Source organism: Chiloscyllium punctatum, chromosome 26, assembly GCF_047496795.1.
Source record: "Chiloscyllium punctatum isolate Juve2018m chromosome 26, sChiPun1.3, whole genome shotgun sequence".
In the NCBI taxonomy this organism is placed as follows: domain Eukaryota; kingdom Metazoa; phylum Chordata; class Chondrichthyes; order Orectolobiformes; family Hemiscylliidae; genus Chiloscyllium; species Chiloscyllium punctatum.
Genome location: NC_092764.1, coordinates 22,409,539 through 22,437,365, shown reverse-complemented (window position 1 = coordinate 22,437,365; position 27,827 = coordinate 22,409,539). Strand labels below are relative to the sequence as shown.

Sequence of the window (27,827 nt, the reverse complement as noted above, 5' to 3'; positions counted from 1 at the left end):
CTGGTCTCCTTCCTATCGGAAGGATGTTGTGAAACTTGAAAGGGTTGAAAAAAAAGATTTACAAGGATGTTGCCAGGGTTGGAGGATTTGAGCTACAGGGAGATGTTGAACAGGCTGGGGCTATTTTCCCTGGAGCGTCGGAGGCTGAGGGGTGACTATATAGGAGGTTTATAAAATCATGAGGGGCATGGATAGGATAAATAGACAAAGTCTTTTCTGTAGGATGGGGGAGTCCAGAACTAGAGGGCGTAGGTTTAGGCTGAGAGGGGAAAGATATATAAAAAAAACCCAAGGGGCAACGTTTTCACTCATAGGGTGGTAAGTGTATGAAATGAGCTGCCAGAGGATGTGGTGGAGGCTGGTACAATTGCAACATTTAAGAGGCATCTGGACGGGTATATGAATAGGAAGGGTTTGGAGGGATATGGGCCAGCTGCTGGCAGGTGGGACTAGATTAGGTTGGAATATTTGATCAGCATGGAAGGGTCCATTTCCGTGCTATATATCTCTATGACTCTATAACAGGCTGAATAGGCTCAGGCTGTTTTCCCTGGAGCGTCGGAGGCTAAGGGGTGACCTTATAGAGGTTTATAAAATCATGGAGGACCATGTTTAAGGATAAATAGACAAAGTTGTTTCCCTGCGGTGGGGAAGTCCAGAAGTAGATGACATAGGTTTCAGGTCAGAGGGGAAAGATATAAAAGGGATCTAAGGGGCAACATTTTCACACAGAGGGTGATACATGTATGGAATGAGCTGCTAGAGGAAGTGGTGGAGGCTGGTACAACTGCAACATTTAAAAGGCATCTGGATGGGTATATGAATAGGAAGGGATTAGAGGAATATGGGCCAAGTGCTGGCGGATGGGACTAGATTAGGTTAGGATATCCGATTGGTGTGGTTGAGTTGGACTAAAGGGTCTGTTTCTGTGCAGTACACCACTGACTCTAAAATGTTATCTTGCAGCTAACAATAACAATACTGATAAGTGTCAGAGCATTTCTTCAGTTTAGGTGTTTGACCATAAAAATATGAAGCTCACAGTCTTGTACGTGGCCTTTGTTCTGTCTACAAAAACTTGCGTCTATTGAACTCTGAAGTGCCATTTTATCTGCTGCCGTTTTGGAAAGAGGAATGTAACAACTTTAGAACAGTAAAAAGTCACGAAGGTGACATTTGTTCAATCACAAATGGTGTTGATTATTTACTCCAACAAATTGTTGATTCAAGGGGAAGTCAGCTATATTGTTCAAGGAGAAAGTTCAAATTCACCACTAAGTACGAGTGGTGGAGAATACTGACAAAACCACACCACAATAACTGATCATCCAAAGCTAAATATCTACATTTCTCTTTCCTCACAGGTTAAAGCAGTTGCATTTCTCTTGTCAAGGTGAAGGATCCAAACAGAATATTTGTGCCATTCTAGTTTCAGAATTCAAATCACAGATCCAGTCAACATTGAAAATCCTTCTCAAGTCAATATGGATTTCTTCATCACATGCCTCATCATTAACGGAATTCTCAGCCTGTGCAAATAGCCCAGAGAAGTAGCTTCCCTGTACAAATTATGATCAGACATTAAGCCAACCAGAAAGCAAAGTCAAAAATGTATCACTTTCCCCAAAATCAATTTGCAGCATCAACATATGCTACATCAAAGAGACATATTTCTGTAGTAAAAGTGTGAGCTCCCTTTCAAAATGTTTATTTGGAACAAAATATCGGATTGGATGACAGAAAGCAAGCAGTGGCAACTTTATGATTTACAAAACAATTTGATACACCTTGCAATTTTAGATTGTATTTCCAATCGTACTTAATTTGAAGTTTCACATGGAAATCATGGGTACGTCTATACTTCTTAGGATAAATCTTTTCCACTTCCAGTTTCTGTGTTCAATACTTACCTTTAACATGGCCAGAGTAACTTGCTTCTGTGTAGCTTTTCCACCTTTTGCACTGCTCGTTGAGCCAGACATCGAGCCAAAAATCTTATCCAGAATATTGCGTTCTTCAGCAGAAAATGGGCATCGCCAGATTCTGTTCAAACCATGACTCTCTCCATTTCCCATCTTCTCCTGTAGTTACCGGCAGGGCCCTTCAAACCTATAATAATATTTGAAAAATGAGGAAGCACCAGAATATCAAGAAAACAACTTTTTAACTCAACTTTCAATCCATTAGACATCCCTGTTCATTGGTGGATATTTTAAAATGAGAAAGTGACAGGTGCAGTAAAGAGATTACCTGATTTCAAAACTTTGCAAAGCATCTAAAAGGATATTGATACAGTAGCTAAATACAGATGAGAAAATATTTATGACAGAAAAGCCAGCATTCAGCTTTTCACATCTGAGACTTCAGATAACAAGACAATCCCACCTATTTTTGTAGGGTCAAAAATGCACTTCTTTCTAATATTTTTATTTGTTATGGAGGACCAATGAAATCACCTACAGCCTTTCCTAAACAGTTTTAAATAGAAAACACCAGAATGAATGACAAGCCTGAATTGCTCTCGTACTTTCACATTCTCAAGATGTCAGAAAGTGCTTCAATGTTAGTGTTGTTTGATGGGAAAATAATGCAGTTCTTTACTGCACAAGAATGTCCTGACAAATGGCAATGAGTTACCGATTACAGCGCAATTAATTTCTGGCATTGAATACTTGAGGGTTTAACGTCAACCAGGACAGAAGAAATAGCACTGCCCATTTACAAAAAGAAAAGTTGTGGTATCTTTTACAGTTACCTAGAAAAGCAGGCTAGGTTAACAGCACATCAAAAAAAACCTCTAAGAATGCAGCACTTCCTTTGTACTTCACCATAAGTATATCCAGGTTTATAAGCTAAGAGAAATTGAATGCACCACCATCTCATATAGAGATGATGTTAACTGCCACTGATTGATCTCAGAGATAAAATTTAGTTAAGGTTCAATCTATCCAAAGCTATAGGAAAGATATTGCAGTTTGGCATAGTGGCTCAATGGTTAGCACTGCTGCCTCATTCCAATCTCAGGCGGACTGGCTGCGACATTCTCCCTGTGTCTGCGTGGATTTCCTCTGGGTGCTCCAAAGATGTACAGGTTAGGTAAATTGGCTATGTTAAATTCTCCCTAGTGTCTCGGGATGTGCATAAACATCCTAAATGCAGGGATAGGGTAGAAGGCTAGGTCTGGGTAAGATACTCTTCAGAGGGTCAGTGTGGAATCAATGGGCTGAATGACCTGCTTCCACATTGTAAGAGTCCTTTGATTCTATGTTCAGGTTATTAGAAGATATTGATACTAAATGCCAAATTTTAGTCATTTAATCCATTGAAGTAGTCCTGTTATAACAAAGGAGAAAGTGAGGACTGCAGATGCTGGAGATCAGAGCATAAAAATGTGTTGCTGGAAAAGTGCAGCAGGTCAGGTAGCATCAAAGGAGCAGGAGAATTGACGTTTCGGGCATAAGCCTAAAGATTCCTGAAGAAGGGCTTATGCCAGAAACGTCGATTCTCCTGTTCCTTTGATGCTATTTCTTCCCCAATTCCTTAAACAGAGTAGGATACAAATTTTAAAAACCAAAGAACTGCAGATGCTGGAAGTCAGAAACAAAAACAGAAACTGGTGGAGAAACTCAGCAGGTCAGGCAGCATCTAAGGAGAGAAAGCAAAGTTAACACTTTGGGTCCATCCTCAGAATGAACTGTAGCTAGGAAAAGATTGGCATATATTCTAAAAATATGGTGAGTGGGAGGGGTTTTGGGTGGGGGTGGGGGACATGGAAGAGATAGATGAAGATGGAGCCCAGACAGAGAGAGAGAGAGAGAAAAAATACAGTTGGGCAGACAAAGGAATAGGTGAAAGTTAGCCTCGGAGAATTAATAACTGCTAAATGTGGACTATTAGTGGTTGACAATGGGTTGTTTGTGTTGGCAGCCTATGCAATGACAAGGCCTGGAGTGTGTGTGTGTGTGTGTGTGTGTGTGTGTGTGTGTGTGTGTGTGTGTGTGTATGTGGGGGGGGGGGGGGTTGGGATAAGGACATAGGAGATGGTGCTCAAGAGTTAAAATTTTTGAACTTGATATTATTGCAGAGGTTGTAGAGATCCCAAACGGAAAATGAGATGCTGTTCATGCAGCTTGTGCTACGCTCTGCTGTTGCATTGTAGTAAGCCCAAGACAGAGATGTGGGCGAGGGAACGTAGTGGTGTTTTGAAGCAGCAGGCAACTGGAAGCTCAGTGTCATTTTTGCAGACAGAACGTAGGTGTTCTGCAAAGCGATCACCCAGTCTGTGCTTCATATTGTGAGTAGCAAATGCAGTAGAACAGATTGAGTCAAGGGTAGTTAATCACTGCTTCACCTGGAAGGTGTGTCTGCGGCTTGGATAATGAGAAGGGAGGAAGTAAACATGCAGGTGTTACACCTTCTTTCATTGCATGGGAAGATGCCATGGGAGTGTGGGGTGGTGTTGACAGTGGAGTAGGAGTGGACCAAAGTGTCCTGGAGAGAATGGTCCTTATGTAAGGCTGATGTGGGAGGGTGTCTGCCATAGGTGTCTGCTAGTGGCATTTCTCTGGAGGTGGTGGAAATGGTGGTTATTGATTCTTTGAATGTAGATGCTGGTGGGATGGTAGGTGAGGACAAAGGAGATCCTGTTGCTGTTGTGGGTGGGAAGAGATGGGGTGTAGGCTCAACTGCAGTAGATGGGTCGGAAACAGCTGAAGGCCCCGTCAACCATGGTGGTGGGAAATCTCAGTTTTAGGAAGAAGATGGACATTTCAGAGGCCCACTTGTCAAAGTTGGCATTATTGGAACAGATGCAATGGCGATGGAAAACCAGGGGAATGGAATAGAGTCTTTATAGGAAGCAGGTGCCAGAATAGACAGTCAAGGTAACTGTGGGAGTTGGTGGGTTTACAGTGGATATTAGTGGCCAGCCTATCTCTTTTTGTAGAATACAATTAATCTGAGCTAATAATGTATTTAATTTTAATGAGGACAGTGTCTCTACTACCTCCCTTGTCATGGTAATTTTATCTAATATTACCCACTAACTAGAAAGTGTGCAACACCCCTTTTCTTTGTAAAGACAGAACAAAGTACTTATAAAGGATCCTGCCCAAATTTTCTGTGTCCACCCACAAGTAACCATGTATATCTGTTCACCCATCTCTTTCCTTAGTCATCCACTGGTGCTAATATTCCAGCTAAACACCTTTGGATTACTATAATTTTCCTCATCAATATTATTCCAATACCCCTCTTTGCTTCTCTAATTTCCTTTCTTATTTCACCCCTGTACTTTCCATGCTGTAAGCTTCCTAAATTAAGATTATTGCAAGTTCCATTTTTTTGCTGCTTTAACTTGTCCAATATGCTTCTGGATAACTAGGGAGCTTAGTACTTTCTCTTTGTGGAGATGTATTTACATTGTATCTGCAAGATCTCATTTTTGAACATGTCCTACTTATTTGCTAGTGACTTTCCTTCAAGTAGATGTAACGTGTCCACTTTTGACAGAATATCCATCAGGTTTATAAAGTTTGCATTTCCCTATTTAGAGCTTTTATATTTATTCCAACATTCAGTCTTTCCATAAGAATGTTAATTCTCTTTGTATTATGATTACTATCTCCAAAATGGTTATCCACAGCTATGTCACCAACCTGCCCAGCTTTATTTCTTTCCTAAGGCTAAACCAGATAGGATGCTCTCGATGGTGCATCTATAAAAATTGGTAAGAGTTCTTGTGGACATGCCAAATTTCCTTAGCTTCCAGAGGAAGCAGAGACGTTGAGCTTTCTTGACATGGATGGACCAGAACAAATTGTTGGTGACCATCACTCCCAGGAACCTGACGGTCTCGAACATCTCCACCTTGGCACCATTGATGCAGGCAGGGGAATGCCCTCCACTCTGCATCCTGAGGTTAATGACCAGCTCCTTTCTTTCGCTGATGTTGAAATTGTTGTCTTTACACCTTGTTGCTAAGCACTCAATCTCTTTCCTGTACTCTGTCTCATCATTGTTTGAGATCAGACTTAAAATGGTGGTGCTATCAGCAAACTTGTCAATGGAGTTGGGGTGCAATTTGGGTCATGAGTGTATAAGGAATATAGTAGAGCCTGAGAATGCAGCCTTGCAGGGTGTTGGTGTTGAAGATTATGATGGGGGAAGAATAAGAATAGGTGACAACACTTCCATCACCATAATTCCATATGATCCCCTCATTACAAGATTCCCTACCACTCCTGCTTTTACATTCTCCTTCTTTCCCCTATATTTCCCTCCCCCATGCAGCTAAGTCATCCATGAAACTGACTTGACTGAACTCTGTAGAGAAACCATCGCACTCACCAGTATCCAAATACTGATTAGCGAGCAAGACAGGCTCAGGGAATTCCTGCAATACCAACATGGTTTTCTTAGGATGGGCAGGCTTCTGTACTTCTGTATGCTTCTCAAGTCCAGTGTGACCACCTCCATAAATGTGCTTCCACGTAATCCTCTGCACAACAATGACTAAAATGTCTGCTCAAATTCCAAAACCTGGAGCTCAAGTTTGTGCAGCCAGTGAACCTGCCTGTGGACATGTACACCTCGGATGCATGGTGTGACCATGACTTCACACATAGGGCAGGAAGTGCACTCCACTTGGCTGAGCTGACCTGGGATCTTACCACTTTTTTAAAAAACTTTTCGTTACAATTAAAATTAGTAGGAAACCTACCAGTATTCACTAATAAGTTCTCATCCTGTACAGGAGCTTGAAAATGCAAAGCGTAACACCTCCTCCACCCCTCATTGAATTTCCTTCTAGCCTTACATTCTAGACAACCAAAGTAACACTCAGTGCACACAAGGTAGCATTGAGGGAATCCTCTATTTATTCTTCATGGAAACAACGGACAAGCTTCAAAAAAAACCTGATTAAGCAAGCCATAAATTAACTAGTCCCAGTTTCTCTCGATTCTTGTAAACCCCGTGTTTCACTCAGTGTTAATAACTGCTAAATTAAGGGAACTTCAGATGAAACTGAATCCCTAAGACTCTCAGAATCACCAACTCCTGAGGATGGCACAGGGCAAGCACAGCAGCCAAAACTATGCAATCAGCCCACCACCAAACTGCGGTGGGGGCGGGAGAGGGGGTTGTGGATGGGGGTGGGGGTTAGATGTCTCTCAGTCAAAAGCAATCCATGCTGAACGGACACCAGGCAAGTGGAATAGGCCACTGACAGACAACCTTCACCCTTGCTGCTGAAATCCCCCAGCACCATCCCCCACCACACTCACCCTGCAAAATCTCCTTAAGTTACTTAAAGATGGCTTGCAGGGGTTAATCCCTGTTTCTGCAATCCTATTTGTGACCAACTCTGCACAAGAGTGGCCAGACTCTGATTGGTCAACAACTCTCAGCAAACAAGTCTTCCACCTCCAGGGACCTTATGGCAGGTTTAAACTCACCAGTGGCCTTGGCATGCCTTATTGGCTTACTGCTCAGTAAACCAATCTCAAAACACGGCCACCACTGGTCTCTTGCCAACTCCCCGGCCTGCATGCAAAGCCCTGATGCTTCAAAAGGACTCTGTCCTATTGGCTGTACTCGGCTAGCTGATTAGCATTCACTGAACTGATAATGTTTATGATTATTTCTTTCTGTGCTTTCCTTCTCTCTGTTAAATCTTCCACCTCAAAGAAACAACCTTGAAATCCATAATCTCTTCAAACTACTATCCCAACTCTGAGGGGACTGAGAGATGAATGGGAGGGGTTTTTGGCTGGGTGGGGAGGGGGGTGCGGGTCGGGGGAAGGTGGATGAGAATGTGATAGGCAGATAAAAGGTGGGTGGTGATGGTGACAGGTTAGACTGGAGGCTGGAGCAGATAGGTGGGAAGGAAGATGGATAAACAAGAAGGGATTGGGGCTGGGATTGGGGCTGGGGGTGGGGTGGGGGGGAGCCGAAGGTAGCTGGGAATGTGATAGGTAGATAAAAGATGGGGGGGTGGGTGATGATAAATCTTTACAAGCTCTACTGCTTAGACCCTTACCAAATCTCTTGACATACCATTTCTCTCTGCTCTCTAACAAAAATTGACCTTACTAAGTAATCACTTCAAAATTTTAAAATTCCCATTCTTATTCTATAGCCCTCCACTGTTCCCCAATTCAAATTTCCACCATGAAGATAATTCCTTTTATCTTCCTCCACAATCAGAAGGTGGTTAATCAGTTAACCCCCACAACTTGAGAGAAGGTGTGTCAAAGAATTATTCAATTTCTTTTACTAATTCACGGGATGAGGGCACTGCTGGCAAGGCCAGAATTTATTATCTCTCCCTAATTGCCCAGAGGACAGTTGAGAGTGAGCCACATTGTGGTGGGTCTGGAGTCACATGTAGGCCAGACCACGTAAGGATTACTTCCCTAACAAGGACATCATGGTCATCATTAGACTTTTAATTTCAGAATTTTCAATTCAATTCAAACTCCACCATCAGTTTTAGCAGAATTTGAACCAGAGTTACCTGGGTCACTGGATTAATTGTCAAGTGACAATATCACTAGACCACCACCTTCCTCAACTTCAATGAATTATTCAAAACTTGGATAGACTTTTGAATTAAGGGTTATGGCAGAACAGGCAGAAAAGGGGAGTTGAGACCACAACCAGATCAGCCACCATTGTACTGAATGGGGGAGCTGGCTCAAGCAGCCAAATGGCTCGCTCTTGTCCCTGAGTCTTATATCTGTGCTTCTCTAATTTCGGCCCCCAGTTTTAAATCATTGCATTATTAGTGGATGTGCCATCAGCTGTCTAAGCCCTAAGCTCTGGAACTATCTCCTTAAATCTCTCCATTTTTCACTGTTTTTCCCTTTATGACACTCCTTTAAATCTACCTCTTGCCTTGTCACTTCACTCCTCGGAGATGTTGTGGCACATTTTGCTTTGTTAAAGCTCTCTTACTCAAATTATTCCTGTCATTATAAAAGGTATTGATTTTAACTGTTTGGTTTAGCCAAACTGACCCACTAAAGGACAGTGACAGCACAGCTAACAGATCCAAAATAAAAAAAAGAGTAAACCTATTAAAAGTATACAGAGACATACATGGCTAAATTGCATTCCTTTCCACCACGTTGACTACTTCATATTTGTTAATGAATAAAGCAATGCAATGACATAAATACTTCTAATCTTAACAATTGGCAAAACATTTTCCATGCAAGACGCAAACTGAAAGATTAAGCTGCTTTATTTACTACAACAACAGAAGTCATTCAGAATCAGGAAATATTCCTTTACCCAAAAAAAATTCCACCATAAAATGCTTACGAACAGATGAAAAATCGAACCAATTAAATCTCTAATTTAAGAAAGGAAGGTTGGTCTTCATCTTCAGATTTCATTGCACATCCCTCTCAGCTCCTGATTCTCAGTTTTCTTATATTTCACTCCACTGTGGATCCGGCTGCAAAGCAGATTTTCCAATCTCCCTTTAATCACTACAGTGCTAGGTTATTGTTTTCTAGTCTCTGTTCCCTACATTGGTAGTCCTCTGCAGATTCCTTCAGGTCATAATTGTTAGATGGTGGAACACTATGTTGTCATGGTAACCTCAAAGCTCAGCAAGAACATACATTCTGAACATTCAAAAAAAGCTTATGTTCAGTCTTTCTGAAAAAGCTAAAATGAGCTGAAATGTGAGAAACATAGCGAAAATTTGCAGGTGGAAATGGACATCTAAATTGAAGCATTAATCCAACTGTTTTCCTCAGTTTCCCCACTATCTGATGCCAGAATGCAGACCCTGATGGACTGCTTATTGTTGCGGGAAATTTCAACCATGCGAATCTCATGTTTCTGCTCCGTAAATTCCATCAGCATATGGATTTTGAGACAAGAGGGGAGAACATGCTAGATCTGGTTTACACAAATATCCCAACGCATACAGGGCAGAGCCCCAGCCCCACCTTGGCTCCTCAGACTACATCTCTGTTTTGCTAATCCCAGCATGCAGACCGCTCGTCAGACGTGCCAAACTGGTTCAGGAGCAGGTGTAAACCTGGCCGGCAGAAGCCATTTCTGCCCTTCAAGAGGATTTTGAGCACACAGACTAGTGTGTGTTCAGGGAGGTGGCAACCGATGGCATTCCATCAATTTAGAGGAATACATGGCATCGGGGATTTGCTACTTTACCAAATGTATTGACAACGTCACTTCATCCAAGACCATCATTTCTTGCCCCAACCTGAAGCTGTGGATGACCGCAAAGGTGTGTGCGCTGCTGAGGACATGTGATTCTGCCTTCAGAGCTGATGGCAAGGCGGTCCTAACAACAGTGAGGGCCATCGTGAGCCAGGCCAAAGAGGCGAAGCATGCACCCGCACAGACAATACACAGCCACTTTCAGAACAGCAGCGATACGCAGAGCATGTGCAAGGGCATCCAGGCCATTACCCATCACAGAACAGCATTGCCTGCTTGTGCTGGTGGTGCATCCCCCCAAATGAAATGAACAACCTTTATGCACAGCTTGAGGCATGAAATGACGTGGCAGCGAGGAAGTCCAGCACCCCCTCCCAATGACCAGGTACTGTGTCGAACCAAGACCAACGTGTGGAAAACCCTGTGCAGAGTCAACCCACGTAAGGCTGCTGGACCAGATAACATCGTCGGCAGAGTGCTCAGAAGATGCTCTGACATACTGCTGGATGTTCTCACGAACATCTTCAACATCTCCCTGAGCTCCACCATTGTTCCAATGTGCTTCAAGACCACTGCCATGATCCCCGTGCTGAAGTCTTCAGCATCTTCTCTCAATGACTACCGCCCCATTGTGCTAACACCCATCATTATGAAGTGCTTCAAGAGGCTCGTGATAAAGCATATTAAGACCCTGCTGCCCCCCTCACTGGACACCCTGCAGTTCACGTAACATCCCAACCACTCAATAGATGATGCCATTTCCACCACCCTCCATCCACCCTCACCCACCTGGAGAAGAAGGACACCTATGTCAGATTACTGTTCATAGACTTCAGTTCTGCACTTAACACTATCATCCCTCAGCACCTGATTGCAAAGCTGGGCCTAATTACCTCCCTTAATAACAGGATCCTGGACTTCCAGACTGGGAGACCGCAGTCAGTCCAGATTGGGAACAGCATCTCCAACACCATCACACTGAGCTTGGGGCCCCCCAGGGCTGTGTGCGGAGTCCACTGCTGTTCACCATGCTGACACACGACTGTGCAGCAATGCACAGGCTGACTCACATCAACAAGTTCAGTGATGACGTAACTGTTGTGGGTCTCAACAGCAGGAACGACAAGTCAGCATACAGAGAGGAGGTGCAGTGGCTAATGGACTGGTGCAGAATGAACAACCTATCTCTGAATGTGGACAAAATGAAAGAGATGGTTGTTGAATTCAGGAGGGCATGGAGCAAGCACTCCCCACTGGATATCGGCAGGTCCCCCGTGGAGATCTTGAAGAGCACCAATTTTCTGGACGTACACCTGGTGGAGAATCTCACCTGGTACTTCAACACCAGCTCCATAGGCAGGAAAGCCCAGCAGCGTCTCTACGTTCTGCGTGGGCTGAGGAGAATCCAACTCCCACTCCCCCATCCTCATCACATTCTGCAGAGGGCTCACTGAGAGTACCCTGAGCTGCTGCATCACTGCCTGGTTCAGGAATTGCACCATCTCGGATAGTAAGACCCTACAACGGATAGTAAGGATAGCTGAGAGGATCATCAATAGACAACAGACGCAGGAGTAGGCCATTCTGCCCTTCGAGCCTGCACCACCATTCAATATGATCATGGCTGATCATCCTTAATCAGTATCCTGTTCCTGCCTTATCTCCATAACCCTTGATTCCACTATCCTTGAGAGCTCTATCCAACTCTTTCTTAAATGAATCCAGAGACTGGGCCTCCACTGCCTTCTAGGGCAGAGCATTCCACAGAGCCACCACACTCTGGGTGAAGACGTTTCTCCTCATCTCTGTCCTAAATGGTTTACCCCGTATTTTTAAGTTGTGTCCTCTGGTTCGGCACTCACCCAGTGGAAACATGTTTCCTGCTGCCAGAGTGTCCAATTCTTTAATAATCTTATATGTCTCAATCAGATCCCCTCTCAGTCTTCTAAACTCAAGGGCATATAAGCCCAGTCGCTCCAGTCTTTCAGCGTAAGGTAGTCCCGCCATTCCAGGAATTGACCTCATGAACCTACGCTGCACTCCCTCAATAAACAGAATGTCTTTCCTCAGATTTGGAGACCAGAACTGCACACAATACTCCAGGTGTGGTCTCACCAGGGCCCTGTACAGCTGCAGAAAAACTTCTTTGCTTCTATACTCAATCCCTCTTGTTATGAAGGCCAGCATGCTATTAGCCTTCTTCACTACCTGCTGTACCTGCATGCTTACTTTCATTGACTGGTGTACAAGAACACCCAGATCTCTTTGTACTGCCCCTTTACCTAAATGGATTCCATTTCCGTAGTAATCTGCCTTCCTGTTCTTGCCACCAAAGTGGATAACCATACATTTATCCACATTAAACTGCATCTGCCATGCATCTGACCACTCACATAACCTGTCCGTGTCACCCTGTAATCTCCTAACATCCTCATCACATTTCACCTTGCCACCCGACTTAGTATCATCAGCAAATTTGCTAATGTTATTGCAAATAACATCTTCTATATCATTAATATATATTGTAAAAAGCTGCGGTCCCAGCACTGATCCCTGCGGTACCCCACTGGTCACTGCCTGCCATTCCAAAATGGAGCCGGTTATCACTACTCTTTGTTTCCTGTCAGCCAACCAACTTTCAATCCAAGTTAGTACTTTGCCCCCAATACCATGCACCCTAATTTTGCTCACTAACATCCATTACAGACATGCTAACTACACGCTGCATCCAAAAGGCTCAGAGAACTGTGGAAGAGCCCACAAACCCCTGACTTTTCTCCTTCCTGCCATCTGGTAGCATTCGGGGTCTCACAGTCAGACTGTGCAACTGTTTCTTCCTCCAAGCCATCAGGCTCCTTAACATTGTATGATCAGACTCTCTTCCATCTGAAATTCGTTACATGACTCCTATTGCTGCTAGAACACTGTCTATTAATTATCATTCCCTTACTACACTGTGATGTGTGAGTTTTGCACTTCTGTGCACTTTATGCCACCCTGTGTACGATCAAACAGTTTGTACTGTCCATGTAGCACCTTCGTTCTGGAGGAACACGGTCACATTTTTACTGTATCAGTTGTATATGGTAGAAATGACAAATAAAAGCTACTCTCTCTCTCTATTACAGCTAAAATCAATATTTCCCACTTTTACAACAGCAAGAAAGATACTATAGTCTGTATCCATAACAAAGCCCATTATGCAAAAGCTTGTCATAGCTAAAAAGGAATAATCCAACTTGTCCAACTATTGCTGTCATCAGGCGACACTCAATACGTCAGCAAAGTGATGGAAGGCATCAACAATAGTGAAATCAAGCTACAACCAGCTCACCAATGATTATTTGGTTTACCAGGGCCATTTAGCTCCAGGTGCCATTACTGACTTGGTCTAAACATGGGGAAAAGAGCTGGATTCGCGAGGTGAGGAAAGTGTTAACTGCATTCGTCACCAACGTGACATTTCACCAAGTGTGGAATCAAGGAGCCCTAGAAAAATCAAAGCCAACGGAATCAGAGGGAAAGCCCTCCAGCTGGTTGGAATCATACCTAGCACAAAGCAAAGCGGTTGTGGAGTGGCTCTCGAGGTGCAGTGGTAGTGTCCCAACTCAGGGCAAGGAGGCCTTGGTTGAAGCTATACCTGTTTCAGAAATGTGTAATAAAATCGTTGAACAGGTTGGTTTGAAAATAACTATTGCTCTGCTGCCAAATGTCCAGGTTCCCTACTTCTGGTTCAGAAGACTTAAGTTCAAAACCCACCTGCTCCAGAAGGGCAAATCTCTGAATGGGTTGGCTGGAAAATATCAGAAAAGCAGTTGAAATACAATAATTTTAACCCCCTTACTGCTGGAGTTCTTCAGGGTAGTGTCCTAGGCCCAAGCATTTTCAGATGGTTCAATAATCTGCACTTTATCATAAAGTCAGAAGTTGGGATGTTCACTGATGTTTGAAATATTCAGCGCTATTTACCAACCAGTCCTTACCTGGATACCATTCAGGCTCATGCAAGGAAGTGGCAAGTTATAACCAAACAAGTGCCACAAAATGATTCTCTTAATAAGTGAAATAGATTCTAACCATAGCATTGATATTAATTGGTATTTCCATCAGTGGATCTCCCACCGCTAATATCCTGGTGAAATTCACTTGACCAGCCACATAAATTCAGTTGATATAAGAACAGATTAAAGGCTGGAAATTCTGTAAATGTAAGTTACCTCCTACCTCTCAAAAATCTGGTTACCATCTTAAGCTACGATTCAGATTGACTTTGAATCTTTTTCACTTGCCTTGATGAATTCATCTCCAAAACAATTCAAGAAATTGGTAACTCATCCACCACCTTGAATGCCAACTCCTTCATCACTGGTCCACTGTGGCAACACTATGCATCAGATAAAGAATGCATTACTACGAGTCATCCAACTCTTTTGCAACAGCATTTTCTAAACCCATAGCCTCTCCCATCCAGAGCACCAGGCACTTAAAAACATCAAATGAAAGATCCTCACCAAGTGATACACCATTATGACTTGGAACTACATTAACATTCTTTCCATAAGACCATAACACACTGGACCAGAAATTAGGCTATTCAGCCCATTAAGTCTGCTCTGGCATTCAATCATGGCTGATAACCCAATTCTCCCGCTTTCTCTCTGCGACCATTGATCCCTTTGACAATCAAGAACCTATTTATCTCTGTCTTAAATATACTCAAGTTAAAAATCACACAACACCAGATTATAGTTGAACAGATTTATTTGGAAGTACTAGCTTTCAGAGCGCAGCTCCTACATCAGGTAACTAGTGGGGCAGGATCATAAGATACAGAATTTAATGCAAAAAATTCACAGTGTCGTGCAATTAAAATGAAACATTGAATAAACCTAGATTGCTGTTAAGTCTTTCATCTTTTCGAATGGGTTGCAGGTTTCAGTTCATTAATGTGTAAATCCCAGAACTCCTTTAGTCACGTTTTCGAGATAACTTAAGGTTTTATCTAAAAAAGTGACATCTCAGCTCAGACAATTATTAAAGATGTGAGGTTAGAATCTGTCTGTATCTCAATCTTGAGTAAAATTGGTTCTATTTCCAAACTATGAATTTACAAAATGTTATATGGATTGACTACCTGCATTAACTGGCTTCAGGTTGTGTGCTTTTTGAGCAAAAATAGAATGTCTCTGCAAATACAATTCTGCAAATTCAAATTCACCCCATTGACTTGTGTGTGTGGTTTGTACGTGAGAGAAAGAGAGTATTAGTATGTGTGTGGGAGTGTGAGTGCGTGTGATAGAGTGTGTGTTTGTATGTGTGCGTGCTTGGTAGAGTATGTGCATGAGTGTCACGGAGTATAAGCCTGTAAGAGGGTGTGTGCGTGGGTGTGAGTGTGGGCGGTGTATGTGTGTGTCTGGGAGACAGCATGTCTATGACAGAGGGTCTGTGTGAGTGTGTCAGTATATAAGTGTGTGTATGTGTGCGTGTGTGCGTGTGAGAGAATGTGTAGTGCAGTGGAGTCACCTGTAGTGTGAATTAACCCAAGCTCCTGGTTGAGGCCATCCTCATGGGTACCAAACTTGGATATCAGCCTCTGCTCGGCCACTCTACATTGTTGCATATCCCGATGGCTGCCTTGGAGGATGATCACCTGAAGACTTGGCCAATGTTGTTGACCAATCTCATTGCTGCAGGCAATGATGCCCCGAGGCATGGTACATTGTTGAGGCCAAGCAGACACTACGACAATGGATGGATGGACACCGTGCGACAATCGCCAGACAGGGATGTTCCCTCCCAGTCGGGGAACACTTTAGTGGTCAGGGACTTTCAGCCTCGCATCTTTGGGTGACCATTCTCCAATGCAGACTTTGAGATACGCAATAATGCAGAGAGGCCGAGCAAGGGTACTCATGAGAGTGGCCTTAGGTTCATGTCACACTGCATTATCAAGCTAGCACCATGCCTCTGACATCATGGGCCGTCACTTAGTAGCCTCCTGTGTGACACCTTGTCAAAGGCCTTCTTGAAGTCCAGGTAGATAACATCCATTGATTCTCCTTGGTCTAACCTGCTTGTTACTTCCTCAAAGGATTCTAGCAGATTTGTCAGACATGACCTCCCCTTGCTGAGACCATGCGGACTTTGCCCTATTTTACCATACACTTCCAAGTATTCAGAAATTTCATCCTTCACAACGGATTCCAGGATCTTACCCACAACCGAGGTTAGGTTAATCGGTCTGTAATTTTCCATCTTTTGCCTTACTCCCTTTCTCAACAGGGGTGACACGTTAGCGATTTTCCAGTCCTTTGGGAACCTCCCTGATTCTAGTGACTCCTGAAAGATCACCACTAATGGCTCCACTACCTCTTCAGCTGTCTTCCTTAGAACTCTAGGGTGTAATTAATCTGGTCCAAGTGCCTTATCCACGTTCAGGCCTTTCTGCCAGACAGCCAATCTTCTACCCATGCTAGTTCCTTGTCACTAACACTATGGGCCCTTATCTTACCCAGCAGATTTCACTGGCCATGGATCAAAATCGTGTAACTCCCTTGCAAATGATATTGTGGGTGTACCGACACCACACTGACTGTCGTGGTTCAAGGCAACAGTTCTCCACCATCTTTTCAAAGGGCAATTATGAATGGGTGTTAATTGCTGAACTTACTAGTTATTTGCATCCTACTAACAAATAGTAAAGATGTTACTGAATAATATACTTGAGCTGCAACATTAATGTACCTGTGCTGTCCAAAATATTGACTGACCTGTTTGCTGCTTTGTTGTTCATTTGGTGAAACAATCGATTCCCTGCTTTTCCATTGATATCAACATTCAATTATGTTTTAAATAGTTCAGTACAGATATAGACAGGGTGGTTAAAAAGGTGTTTGGCACGCTTGCCTTCATTGTTCAGTCCATTGAGGATATGAGTTGGGAAGCCATGTTGAATTTGTACAGGACATTGATGAGGCCTATTCTGGTGTACAGTTCTAGTTCGGGTTGCCCAATTTTAGAAAGGATCTTATTAAACTGGAGAGGGTTCGGAAGAGATTTACCAGGATGTCATCAGGTACAGAAGGCTTGAGTTATAAAGAAAGGCTGGGGCTTTTTTTTACACTGGCGCATAAGAGATTGAGAGGTGAACTTACAGAGATTTATAAAATGCGTATTACAGATATGGTTAATGATAGGTGCCCTTTCCCTAGGTAGAAGATTTCAAGATGAGGGGGCACATTTTTAAGGTGAGAGGAAAGAGATTTAAAAGACACAAAGGGATTTTTTTTTTTTACACAGAGGTGGTTTGCATGTGGAATGAACTTCCTGAGAAAGTGGTGGATGTGGGCACAATTACAACATTTAAAAACCATTTGGATAAGTACATGAATAGAAAACATTTAGAGGGAAATGGGATAGGAGCAGGCAGATGGGACTAGTTTAGTTTGAGATTATGTTCAGCACGGACTGGTTGAACCAAAGGGTCTGTTTCCATGCTGTATGATTCTATATTCAATTAGATAATTCAGTGGTTGAAAATGAAATTCTTTTTAAGGGCTCTAAATACTTTCACATCTGTATCGATGTGAAGTCTCCCTCTTGCCCAACACTGGGCAGGGAATGGCAGTAAAAATAATCATCTTGGTAACACTTTTAATGTAAATCCAACAGCAACTTTCACCAGTTGAACAGTTAAACATGCAAGTCAGGGCATTGTTGTCTGAGACATCTTTTTCCACAGAATAATGATGTCCTGCAGTCCATAGATTCAATGTTGTTCCCACTGCAAGTTCACTTTTACCACACAACCTCCCTGACACTAAAATACGTTATTACCTCAGATTTTAAATATCATTGAAAACTGAATAAAACAAGCCTGAAAAACAAGTTTGCCTCTCAACTTCATCTTAATCCAAATTCTGTCTTGCTCTTTTGTATTGTTTTTTTGTACCCAATTTGATATCCTAAATTACTCATCCCAGTTATCATTATCTGCTGCATGTTCTAAATGTGAGAGTTATGTCTTAATTATTTATGACAGCATGTCCTGAAATAGGGTATGGTGCAAAATTGGACTTAAACCTTCTCAGAAAGAGACAGTTGTAATAAGAATAAAGGTCCATGCTGAAGCTGAGAGAAACTCAAGTATCAGTTTTCACACCTTGACATAAAGGGGCAGCTGGTCTTGCTGGAAACAGATCAGCAGTCTTTGTTGGCCGAAGAGACATATGGCATGTGGACCAAAAGCAGGTATATGGTGTTAAGCTGCAGATCAGCTATGATTTCATTGAATAGTGGAACAGGCCCAAGGAGCTGAATGGTCTACTCCTGCTCCTAGACATGAAGGGGGAGACAAGAAGACACTGGGTGATTTGCCAAATGAGGTACATGGCTGCATTGTGTTATGCCAAGCAGAATGATCCCTTTGTGACGATGCTGCTCCTTTAACAAGGTTATATAGTCCTGGTTTTCTTTTCAGACAGGTCTTAAAGCAGCGATTCCAAAAAGTCTGGCTTTTGAAAGATTTTCAGGCTAATTTGATTATAGCTAACAGATACTGGATCAAGCAAAAGGCTTTATACGATGAAAGGGGACTGGCCAGTTCTTCCAGCTCAGCTTTTCTCTGGTTCGGTTTGGTCTGACTATTCACCGAAAACAGTAAGGCAGTTGTAAATGCTGCTGGACTCAAAGAAGCAGGTCCATGCGGATCCTCTCCTCTCTCTGACTTCTCGCCTGTAAGAACCTGTGATTGGTTTTAACTTTTGTGCCAAGGAGTGTTTATGGGGATTGTTACAAGTATTTCAAACAGCATCATTAAGTTGGGATATTTTGCTGGGTTTTCAGATAGTTAGGTTATTCTACATTCTGTTCCCTTTTGTTTGTGTTTTTTTCAGTAATCTTGTAAATAAATTCTGCTTTGTTTAAAAGTAAGTGGTTGGCCAGCTGCATCGCTCCTAGAATATCCACTATACACCGGCTTAAGGCAACTAGAAAAGTTAGGGTCTGGGCTACTTTCTTGAAGTGTTGTAATGGGGTCTGGCTTGGTTCATAGCAAGTTAAAGTGATGGGACCTGTTGAAATTTAAAGACCAAGGAGTTGCTAGAATGTGCCTTGCTACTGGGAGTCAATTCAATTATCTATAGGTGTTTGAGTAACAAGACTTTTAAAATGATACCAGGAGAGCATGATTTAAAGTCTAAATATGCTGAGAGATTTTTAGTCTTTTTAATTAGTTTATAGGGGAAGTATGTTTAGTTTAGTGCATTAATTGCTTATAAGTAATATTCAATGTTGTCTTTAGTTTGTTTGTTACAGTAAACATCTTAAATGTGAAATCTTTGTCTTTTCATCAGTAGCTGGGGCTGAAGAAGGGTCACTGGATCTGAAATGTTCACTCTGCTTTCTCTGCACAGATGCTGGCAGACCTGCTGAGTTTCTCCAGCAATTTCTGTTTTTGTTAAGGATTGCTAAGATCCAATTTAGTAACAGTCAGAGGTTTGCAGGTAGCAAACTAGAACAGGACATTAAGAAAAGAAATCAGGTCCCCAAGCTAGAATTGTAGTATCTTGCTTATCAGTATAGAAATGAAGCACAGAAACAAGGCGCTTGATGAGATCAAGCGATAATACTTACACAGAAAAAAATGGGATCAGAAGTTCAGCTCAGTCATCAGATAGGACACTTAGGTTACAAACCGCCTGGTGTCTCAGGCAGTTGCCAGTCAGCAATTGTACTCTATGCTACTCTCTCCACACCCCCACCCTCCTCTAGCTTATCTCTCCATGCTTCAGGCTCACTGCCTTTATTCCTGATGAAGGGCTTTTGCCCGAAACGTCGATTTCGCTGCTCGTTGGATGCTGCCTGAACTGCTGTGCTCTTCCAGCACCACTAATCCAGTATTTGGTTTTCAGCATCTGCAGTCATTGTGTTTACAATGGAAGTTCACACGCCTTTCCGAGAACAACAGTCTGAGACAAAAGACTACAACATCGCAATCGCCAATGAGTACCACTTTACCTGTATGCAGTTTGCAAACAAGTAATTATCAAGACACTGAAATAACAATCACGCACATTTTAGTACAGGGAGGCAGAACACGAATAAAAGTGATGAGAGTGCTGAGGGAATTTAATCAGAATTTTTTTTTGAAAAGAATAGAATTTACAGATTGTCAATGGTGTTTGTTTTAGTTGTGGTGGGTTAAACATAGAGCAATTAAATTACAATTAGACTATTTGAACCCCTCTAGAGGAGTAAAATGTCTTCTGGGGAGAGCTATGGGAGTGGCTCTAAGTAAATTCTCCTCCACAGAACCAGCACATACATACAAAACAGGCTGAATGATTGTATCACAGGATAAAGCCAGTCTATGATTCTGAGTGGGATTGACATTATGGTGGCTTCTCTTTATCAGAGATTTTTTGATTAGATTACTTACAGTGTGGAAACAGGCCCTTCAGCCCAACAGGTCCACACCAACCTGCCAAAGCACAACCCACCCAGACCCATTCCCCTACACTTACCCCTTCACCTAACACTATGGGCAATTTAGCATGCTCAATTCACCTAACCTGCACCTTTTTGGATTGTGGGAGGAAACTGGAGCACCCAGAGGAAACCCACGCAGACACAGGGAGAATGCGCAAACTCCACACAGTCAGTCAGTCGCCTGAGGTGGGAATTGAACCCGGGTCTCTGGCACTGTGAGGCAGCAGTGCTAACCACTGTGCCACCATGCCGCCCACATTGGTACTAGGTAGGTGCTGGCAGATGGCTGTACATATGCCTTTCCTTCCACTTCCGCCAACATTTCCCTTTTCTATTATCAGTTATATTTGCAGACCTTTCCCCCACTTCATTCCAGTATCTCTCTTCCCCCTTCACCTATCTGCAATTTTTCACTTTTATCTTTAAGTTCTGAAGGGTTTATGTATTCTTGTCCTCAACACATTTCCATGACTATACCTCTCCATCCTTTATATCAAGCAAAGTCTTTGATTAAGTTGTTTCCAGTCCATTCAGAGCCTTTCTGTAGGTCTCCTTCCCTTCCTTCTATTTTTACAACTCTTCCAAAATGGATTCATATCATCCTGATCTTCAGTTCTAATAAAATAGACCACACTAGGATCTGAATTTTCTCTCCACAGATGTTAAGGGACCTACATATGTCCAGAATTTCCCAGCTTTTGTGTCAGATTTGCAAAGCTTTAAAAGTACATTTTTAATAGAATAACTGACCCTTCCAGGACTGTCATATTATTAATCCTTCCATGGGTAAAATAAAGTTGACAACAAGTGTCTATTTGGCAAATAATTTCAATATATACACAGAAGTGGTGCATTTTGGAAGAAAGATCGATGAGGCCGCATATTCCTTAGAAAGTAAGACTCAAAAAGGCTAATGGAAGCAAAGACATCTATGGATTCACATTCATAAATTGTTATCAGTAGAAACACAACTTAACAACGCCATAAAGTCCAAACTCGTGTCTATATTCCATTTCCAACAGAATAGACTTAGATAAAAACAGGAAAGTTACATTAAACTTATATCAAACATCGGTTACACCACATTCACAGTAAGCTCAAAGTCTTATACTGCAAAAAGTAAGGCAATGGAAAAAAAGCAAAAGAAGAGTTCCAAGGATAATATCAGAATTGAGAAGCTATAACTGTCAGGAGAAACTGAAATGATAAGGAAGCTTCTGTCAATAAACAGCGTGATCTAATAAGGCTGTAAAATTGTGAAGAGGTTTAATAGGGAAAAGAAGGAAGTCTTGTTTCAATGTGGGGGAGTCCAAAACAAGTGAATATAAATAAAACAAATTCAATTATAAATACAAGAGAAACTTTTTAAAGAACAGTTAGAATGCAGAGTGTGATAACAGATGGTTGAGTCAAAAAACATAATTAAAGAGAAAAGAGTAGGAAGGGAGGAGTGGTGCTACATGGAGTACTACTACCCACATTGACCAGATGGGGATGAATATACAGAACCTGTTTACCTGATAAAGTGAGAGCTACTGAACCGTACAGGTTTCAATCAGTCCAAGTTTACACTCACAAAAAGTCAGAGCTCTGCAAGCCATTGTATCAAACTTATTTTCTTAATTATTACCTCCAAGAGTTTCCCGCTGACCAAACTTTTGGCCCAATTACATTTTCTGGCATATAGTTGTATCTAACGGATAGAATAATAACTAGCACAAGGTTGCAGGTCAATTATCTCAACCACAGAACAAAGCTGCAAGCGTTCCTCAGGGCAATGAGGTAGTAGTCCCCAAATATCTTCAGATGCTTAATTAAGAATCTTTCCTCTGTCACAAGGTCAGAAGTGGGATGTCTGCTAATGGTTGCACAATGATCAGTACAATTCACAATGCTTCAGATAAAGAAATGCCATGTACGCACAAACAGCAAAATCTGCATAATATTCAAGTTGATTTAATTGGGACGTTCCACACATGGCAACAACATCTCCAGTTACAGTCTAACTACTTCCCATTGATGGAATTACCAATGAATGGTTCGATTTGGAATCCTCTACCCAACAGACCGGTAGAAGCAGACTGAACAGGAGCTTGCAAAATGAAATTGCTAAGTACATGAAGGAGGGAGAGCATTGCAGGAAGTAGGAAAGAGCCGAGGAGTGGGACAAGATCAATTGTTCTTTAGAAGAGCCAGTGAAGCCTACAAGGCCTCCCATACTTCAAATATTTCGATCCTGGAGTCACACTTATCAACAGTTTAAATGAATGGTCTACACAATACTTCAGCTACAAGAGAGTGTCAGAAGCTGGGAACTTTCTGACTAATAACCCACCTTCTGAACCCCAGATCCTGTCCCCAATTTCCAAAGTAAAACTATCTCCTTGCCCAGTGCTGTTCCATTCAGGACACTGTAGGTTGCTTGACTGACATCTTCTACAACCTCCAGCACTGAGAAGGGCAAGGGCGACAGGCTCAAGAGAACTACATCAGCTGCAAGTCATAAGACCTTATGACTATAAGATATATGAGCAGAATTAGACCATCCAGCCCTCCACCATTCTATCATGGCTTGTATGTTTCTCAACCCCATTCTCCGGTCTTCTCCTCATAACCCTTAATTCCTTTACCAATCAAAAATCTCAATGACTTTGCTTCCACAGCCTTCTGCAGCAATGAGTTCCACAGAATAACCACCCTCTGGCTGAAGAAATTCTTCCTCATCTCAGTTCTAAAGGGTTATCCCTTTACTGCTAGGCTGTACCTTCAGATCCCAGTCTCTCCTACTTATGGTAGCATCTTTTCCATGTCCACTCTATCTGGACCTCTCAATATTCTGTAAGTTTCAACGAGATTCCCCATCATTCATCTAAACTCGATCGAGTCCTCAGCTGCTCCTCGTAGGACAAACTCTCAATCCCCAAGATCATTCTTGTAAACCTCCTCTGGTCCCTCACCTACACCAGCACATCCTTCCTTAAAGGGCCCAAAACAGCTCACTATGTTCCAAATGAAGTCTGACCAGAGCTTTAGAACATCTCAGCCAAGCCCTACCATCATGTTGTGGAAAAAGCTTCATTGTCGCTGGATCAAAATGTTGGTACTTCCTACCTTGCAGTGTTGTGGCATCATCTCTTACAGACTGCAGTCATTCTACAAGGCTACTGCCCATTAGCTTTACAAACACAACTAATGATGGACAACAAATCCCGCCTTGCGGGTGACAACATTCATGAAAGAAACTTGGTTAGTCTACCACCTTTACTGCAGAAAGGATCTCAAGGTATTATCTGACAAGATTGGACACTGAGTCACATCAAAAACCTATGAAAAGTGATACATTTTAAGGAATGTCTTAAAGGAAAGGCAGATGGAGAAACCGAGAGGTTTTAATAATGGATTTCCAAAGTCTAGAGTCCAGACAATTGGCAACCCAGAAGGAAAGGATCAAAAAGGGTGGCGCTTGAAAAGCACAACAGGTCTGGCAGCATCCGAGGAACAGGAGAATCGAAGTTTTGGGCATAAGCCCTTCATCAGGAATGGAGTGGGAGGGGGGAACTAAGAGATAAATAGGAGGGTGGAGGTGGGGTTGGGGGAAAGGTAGCTGGGAAGGCGATGGGTGGATTTAGCTGAGGGATAATTGTGATAGGTCGGAGAGGAGTGTGGAGCAGATAATGGGAAGGAAGATGGACAAGTGAGACAGGTCAAGAGAGCAGTGACGAGTTGAAAGGTTGAATCTGAGATGAGGTGGGGGAAGGGGAGATTTGGAAACTAGTGATGCCGTGTGGTTGAAGGGTCCCAAGGTGAAAGATGAGGCGTTCTTCCTCCAGTCATTAGGTGGCTTGAATTTGGTGGTGGAGGAGGCCTAGGACTTGCATGTCCTTGACGGAGTGGGAGTGGGAGTTGAAGTGGTCAGCCACAGGGCGGTGGGATTGTTTGGTCCGTGTGTTCCAGAGAAATTCCCTGAAAGCCCTTATGAGTTGGCATCCTGTCTCCCCAGTGTAGAGGAGGCCACATCGAGAGCAAAGGACACATCAACCCAGAGGGAAAGATGACTACAAAAAGAAGTAGGAATAGAAGTAAATAATACTATTTGAAAATGAATGTGTCTGGTTGTACTGGAGCCTTGTTTTGAGGTTTACAAAACAGGTCAAACCTGTATGCATCACTCACCAGTTTTACTGGTTTTCTCTTCTGGTAAGGGCAGCCTAATGGTAATCAGGAATGCAACATCAATGACAATAGGGCACAAAGGAGGTCAAAGAGATTAAAGGTAAAATCACCAATGTCCTCTGGGACTACAAGGCTCCTCTCTCATCAGGGTCACCACTAGAAATACAGTCTTTTTTAGGAACCTAAGATGATGCAGGAATTGTCCCCAAATCATTGGCATCACACTGCATCTGCAAACCAAGTGGCAAGCCTATGCAGGAATCAAAATCTCCAAATGGGGAAACATTTACAATTGGGATGTGACTGGATCTAAAGCCAACATAGGACACAGGGGTGACGAGACGTGATGCAAGTGAGACCATGAGCTGCAGAGTTTTAGGTTTGGATTAGACAAGGAGTGAAGCCTGGATATTACTGAGTATAAACCAGCATACAGTATTATGGAAATTTGATAAGAGGTGACGTTTGACTGAAAATGCAAGGCAGTTTTTAACACTTCCCGCACAGGATATGCATTCCTTAAAGACGTCTGCGTCTGCTGAAAGAGTACTTACAACGCTAGTGCTTTGAGCTGAACGACGTACCTGTGGTCAATCAGTAGGAGTTGGAGAGAAAGTGTCAGTTTCTGAACGAACCATCCTGACACAAGACGCAGTATTACTGCTGGACACAGAGATCGCCTGTCTGCATTGTTTACCGAAGGACTACCAAACCTAAAAATGCAGCGGAAGGTGAAGAGACTGACAGCAACAAGAGCCAATCTAACACTCAGAAAGCGACATTTATTTTTGTGGTTGTGGCCAGCAGCAGTTCAGGAGGCGGGTAGTTCCGTTCAGCTGGTGTCCTTGCCCAAGGCTGTAGTGTGAGGAGGTTAAAGATTGAGTAATATTATCCTTGTTACAACAGGCAATAGCTCATCAAACCAGGAACAATCAGAATTTCACCAAGATAACTGTGTCGTGTTTACTGATCTAATCACTAGGACAGTTTCCACGGGATGTTGTTCTCTGATCTGTGTCTGTACAAAAGATGTGGTGGCGCCGATTTTGGACTGGGTTGGACAAAATTAAAAATTGCACAACACCAAGTTATAGTCCAACAGATTTATTTGGAAGTACAAGTTTGCGGAGTGCTGCTCCTTCATCAGGATGTAAATGGGACAAGATCCGAATTTATAGTAAAAGATCAAAGTGTCATACAACTGATGCGATGTATTGAACAAACCTTGATTGCTGTTAAGTCTTTAATCACTTTAATCACTTGCAGGTTTCGATTCATTGTATAAATGCCAGAATTTTTTCAAGTCACATTCCCGAGATAACAAGATTTTATTAAGAACTACTTACATCTCAGCTGCAACAAAACATTAAACGTTTGAAGTTAGAGTCTGTATTCCAACCTTGAGTCAGACTGGTTCTGTTTTGAAAGTAGGAATTAATAAAATGTCACAAGGACGGACTGCCTACAGCTTGCGTGCTTTTTGAACAAAATAGAATGTATCAGCAAATGCAAATTCACCCTTAGATTTATATGTGTGTGTGTGCACGTGTGAGAGATTGTGAGTGTGTGTTGGGGAGTGTGTGTGTTTGTGTGTATGTATGTGCGCTTTATAGAGAGTGTGTGTGTGTGAGACGGAGTATATTGCCTGTGAAACAGTGTGAGTGTGTGTGGGGGGAAGAGAGAGAGTGTGTGAGTGTTTGTGTGTGTGCTTTATAGAGTGTGTGTGTGACGGAGTATGTGCCTGTGAGAGGGTATGTGTGTGTGTGTGTGTATGAGAGAGGGTCTGTATGAATGTGATCGAATGTAAGAGTGTGTGTGTATGAGTGATTGTGTTTGAGTGTGTGTGTGTGTGTGTATGAGAGAGGGTAGAGTGTAGTATAGCATGAACCCAAGATCCCGGCTGAGGCCGTCCTCATGGGTACTTGGCTATCAATCTCTGGTCGGCAACTCTGCGTTGTTGCATATCTCGAAGTACACCTTGGAGGATGGTCACCAGAAGATCCGAGGTCGAATATCCTTGACTGCTGAAGTTTCCCCAACTGGGAGGAAACATCTATGTCTGGCAATTAGTGCATGAACAGATGCTGCGCACATAGTATCTGCTTGGTCATGCCCATATACCATGCCTCAGAGCGTCCTTCCCTTCAGCGTATAAGATAGACAACATTGGCAAGGTCACATGACTACTTGCTGTGCATGTGGTAGATGGGATTCCCACATGTAGTGGTATTATCCATGTCAACACTCTGACACGTCTTGCAGTGGTTGCCATTACAGGGTCGTACGATGTTGTGTGCAAAAGAGTCAGTGCAGTCTTCAACTCGATACCTGCTGTGGAGCAATGCATAGGAGTGGAGCATTTAACCCACATGTACCCAAACTGGAAAGCTTAATACTACCAGAGAGCATATTGTTGAAGAGGGGAGACAGTGAAGCAATAGCATGTGCATGCTGCCATTTCTAGCATATGGATAGAAGGTGCTCTCAACCTATAACCGTGTATGCAATTCAGCCCAGCTAGCTCAGTCAGTGGAGTCTGAGACTGTTCATTTCACAGCTGGGATTATGGGCTCCAAACTGGGTGAATTGATTTATTCTCAGGTTCTTATGGCACAGTGGTAGTGTCTTTACCTCTAAGTCATGAAGTTAGAAGGTTAAGGTTCAAGTCCCACCTGCCCCAGAGGTGTGTTGTAGAATATCCTTAACACTGTACCTGAGAAGAAGTTTTCCAACTGACAGTTTGTGGTGCTATAGTTCACTCCAAATAATGGATTACTCCCTTTTTGTTTTTCAGTTATATCCACACAGCCTCAATTAAGGAATCTTCTAATATATCAACACTCCTTATTGCAGTAATTGAACCCTCACTCAATGTTGCAACACTTTTTCTTTTACACATCCTCCAGGTTCTTGCTTGAAGACTCTGTATCTTGGAATATAGAGCTGCCAGTCCTGTCCTTCCCTCA

The 27,827-nt window shown here is 42.7% G+C and overlaps 1 protein-coding gene across 4 annotated transcripts in view; it reads right to left on the bottom strand.

The window, feature by feature from the left end:
* The window catches only part of meak7 (MTOR associated protein, eak-7 homolog), a 62,353-nt gene extending 36,752 nt beyond the window's left edge, over positions 1–25,601 (bottom strand). For 3 of the 4 annotated variants that reach the window (XR_011964239.1, XM_072595935.1, XM_072595937.1), the window contains exons 1-2: positions 25,446–25,601; positions 1,911–2,109 (exon numbers count right to left, since the gene is read on the bottom strand). Coding sequence is in view for 3 of the 4 variants with exons in the window: in XM_072595935.1 (XP_072452036.1) it covers positions 1,911–2,075 (165 nt within the window). In the remaining variant the exon portion in view is untranslated. Of the gene's footprint in view, positions 1–1,910; positions 2,110–25,415 lie in introns of all 4 variants that reach the window. The other variant, XM_072595936.1, reaches the window with a different exon arrangement.
* Positions 25,602–27,827: the final 2,226 nt, after the last annotated feature.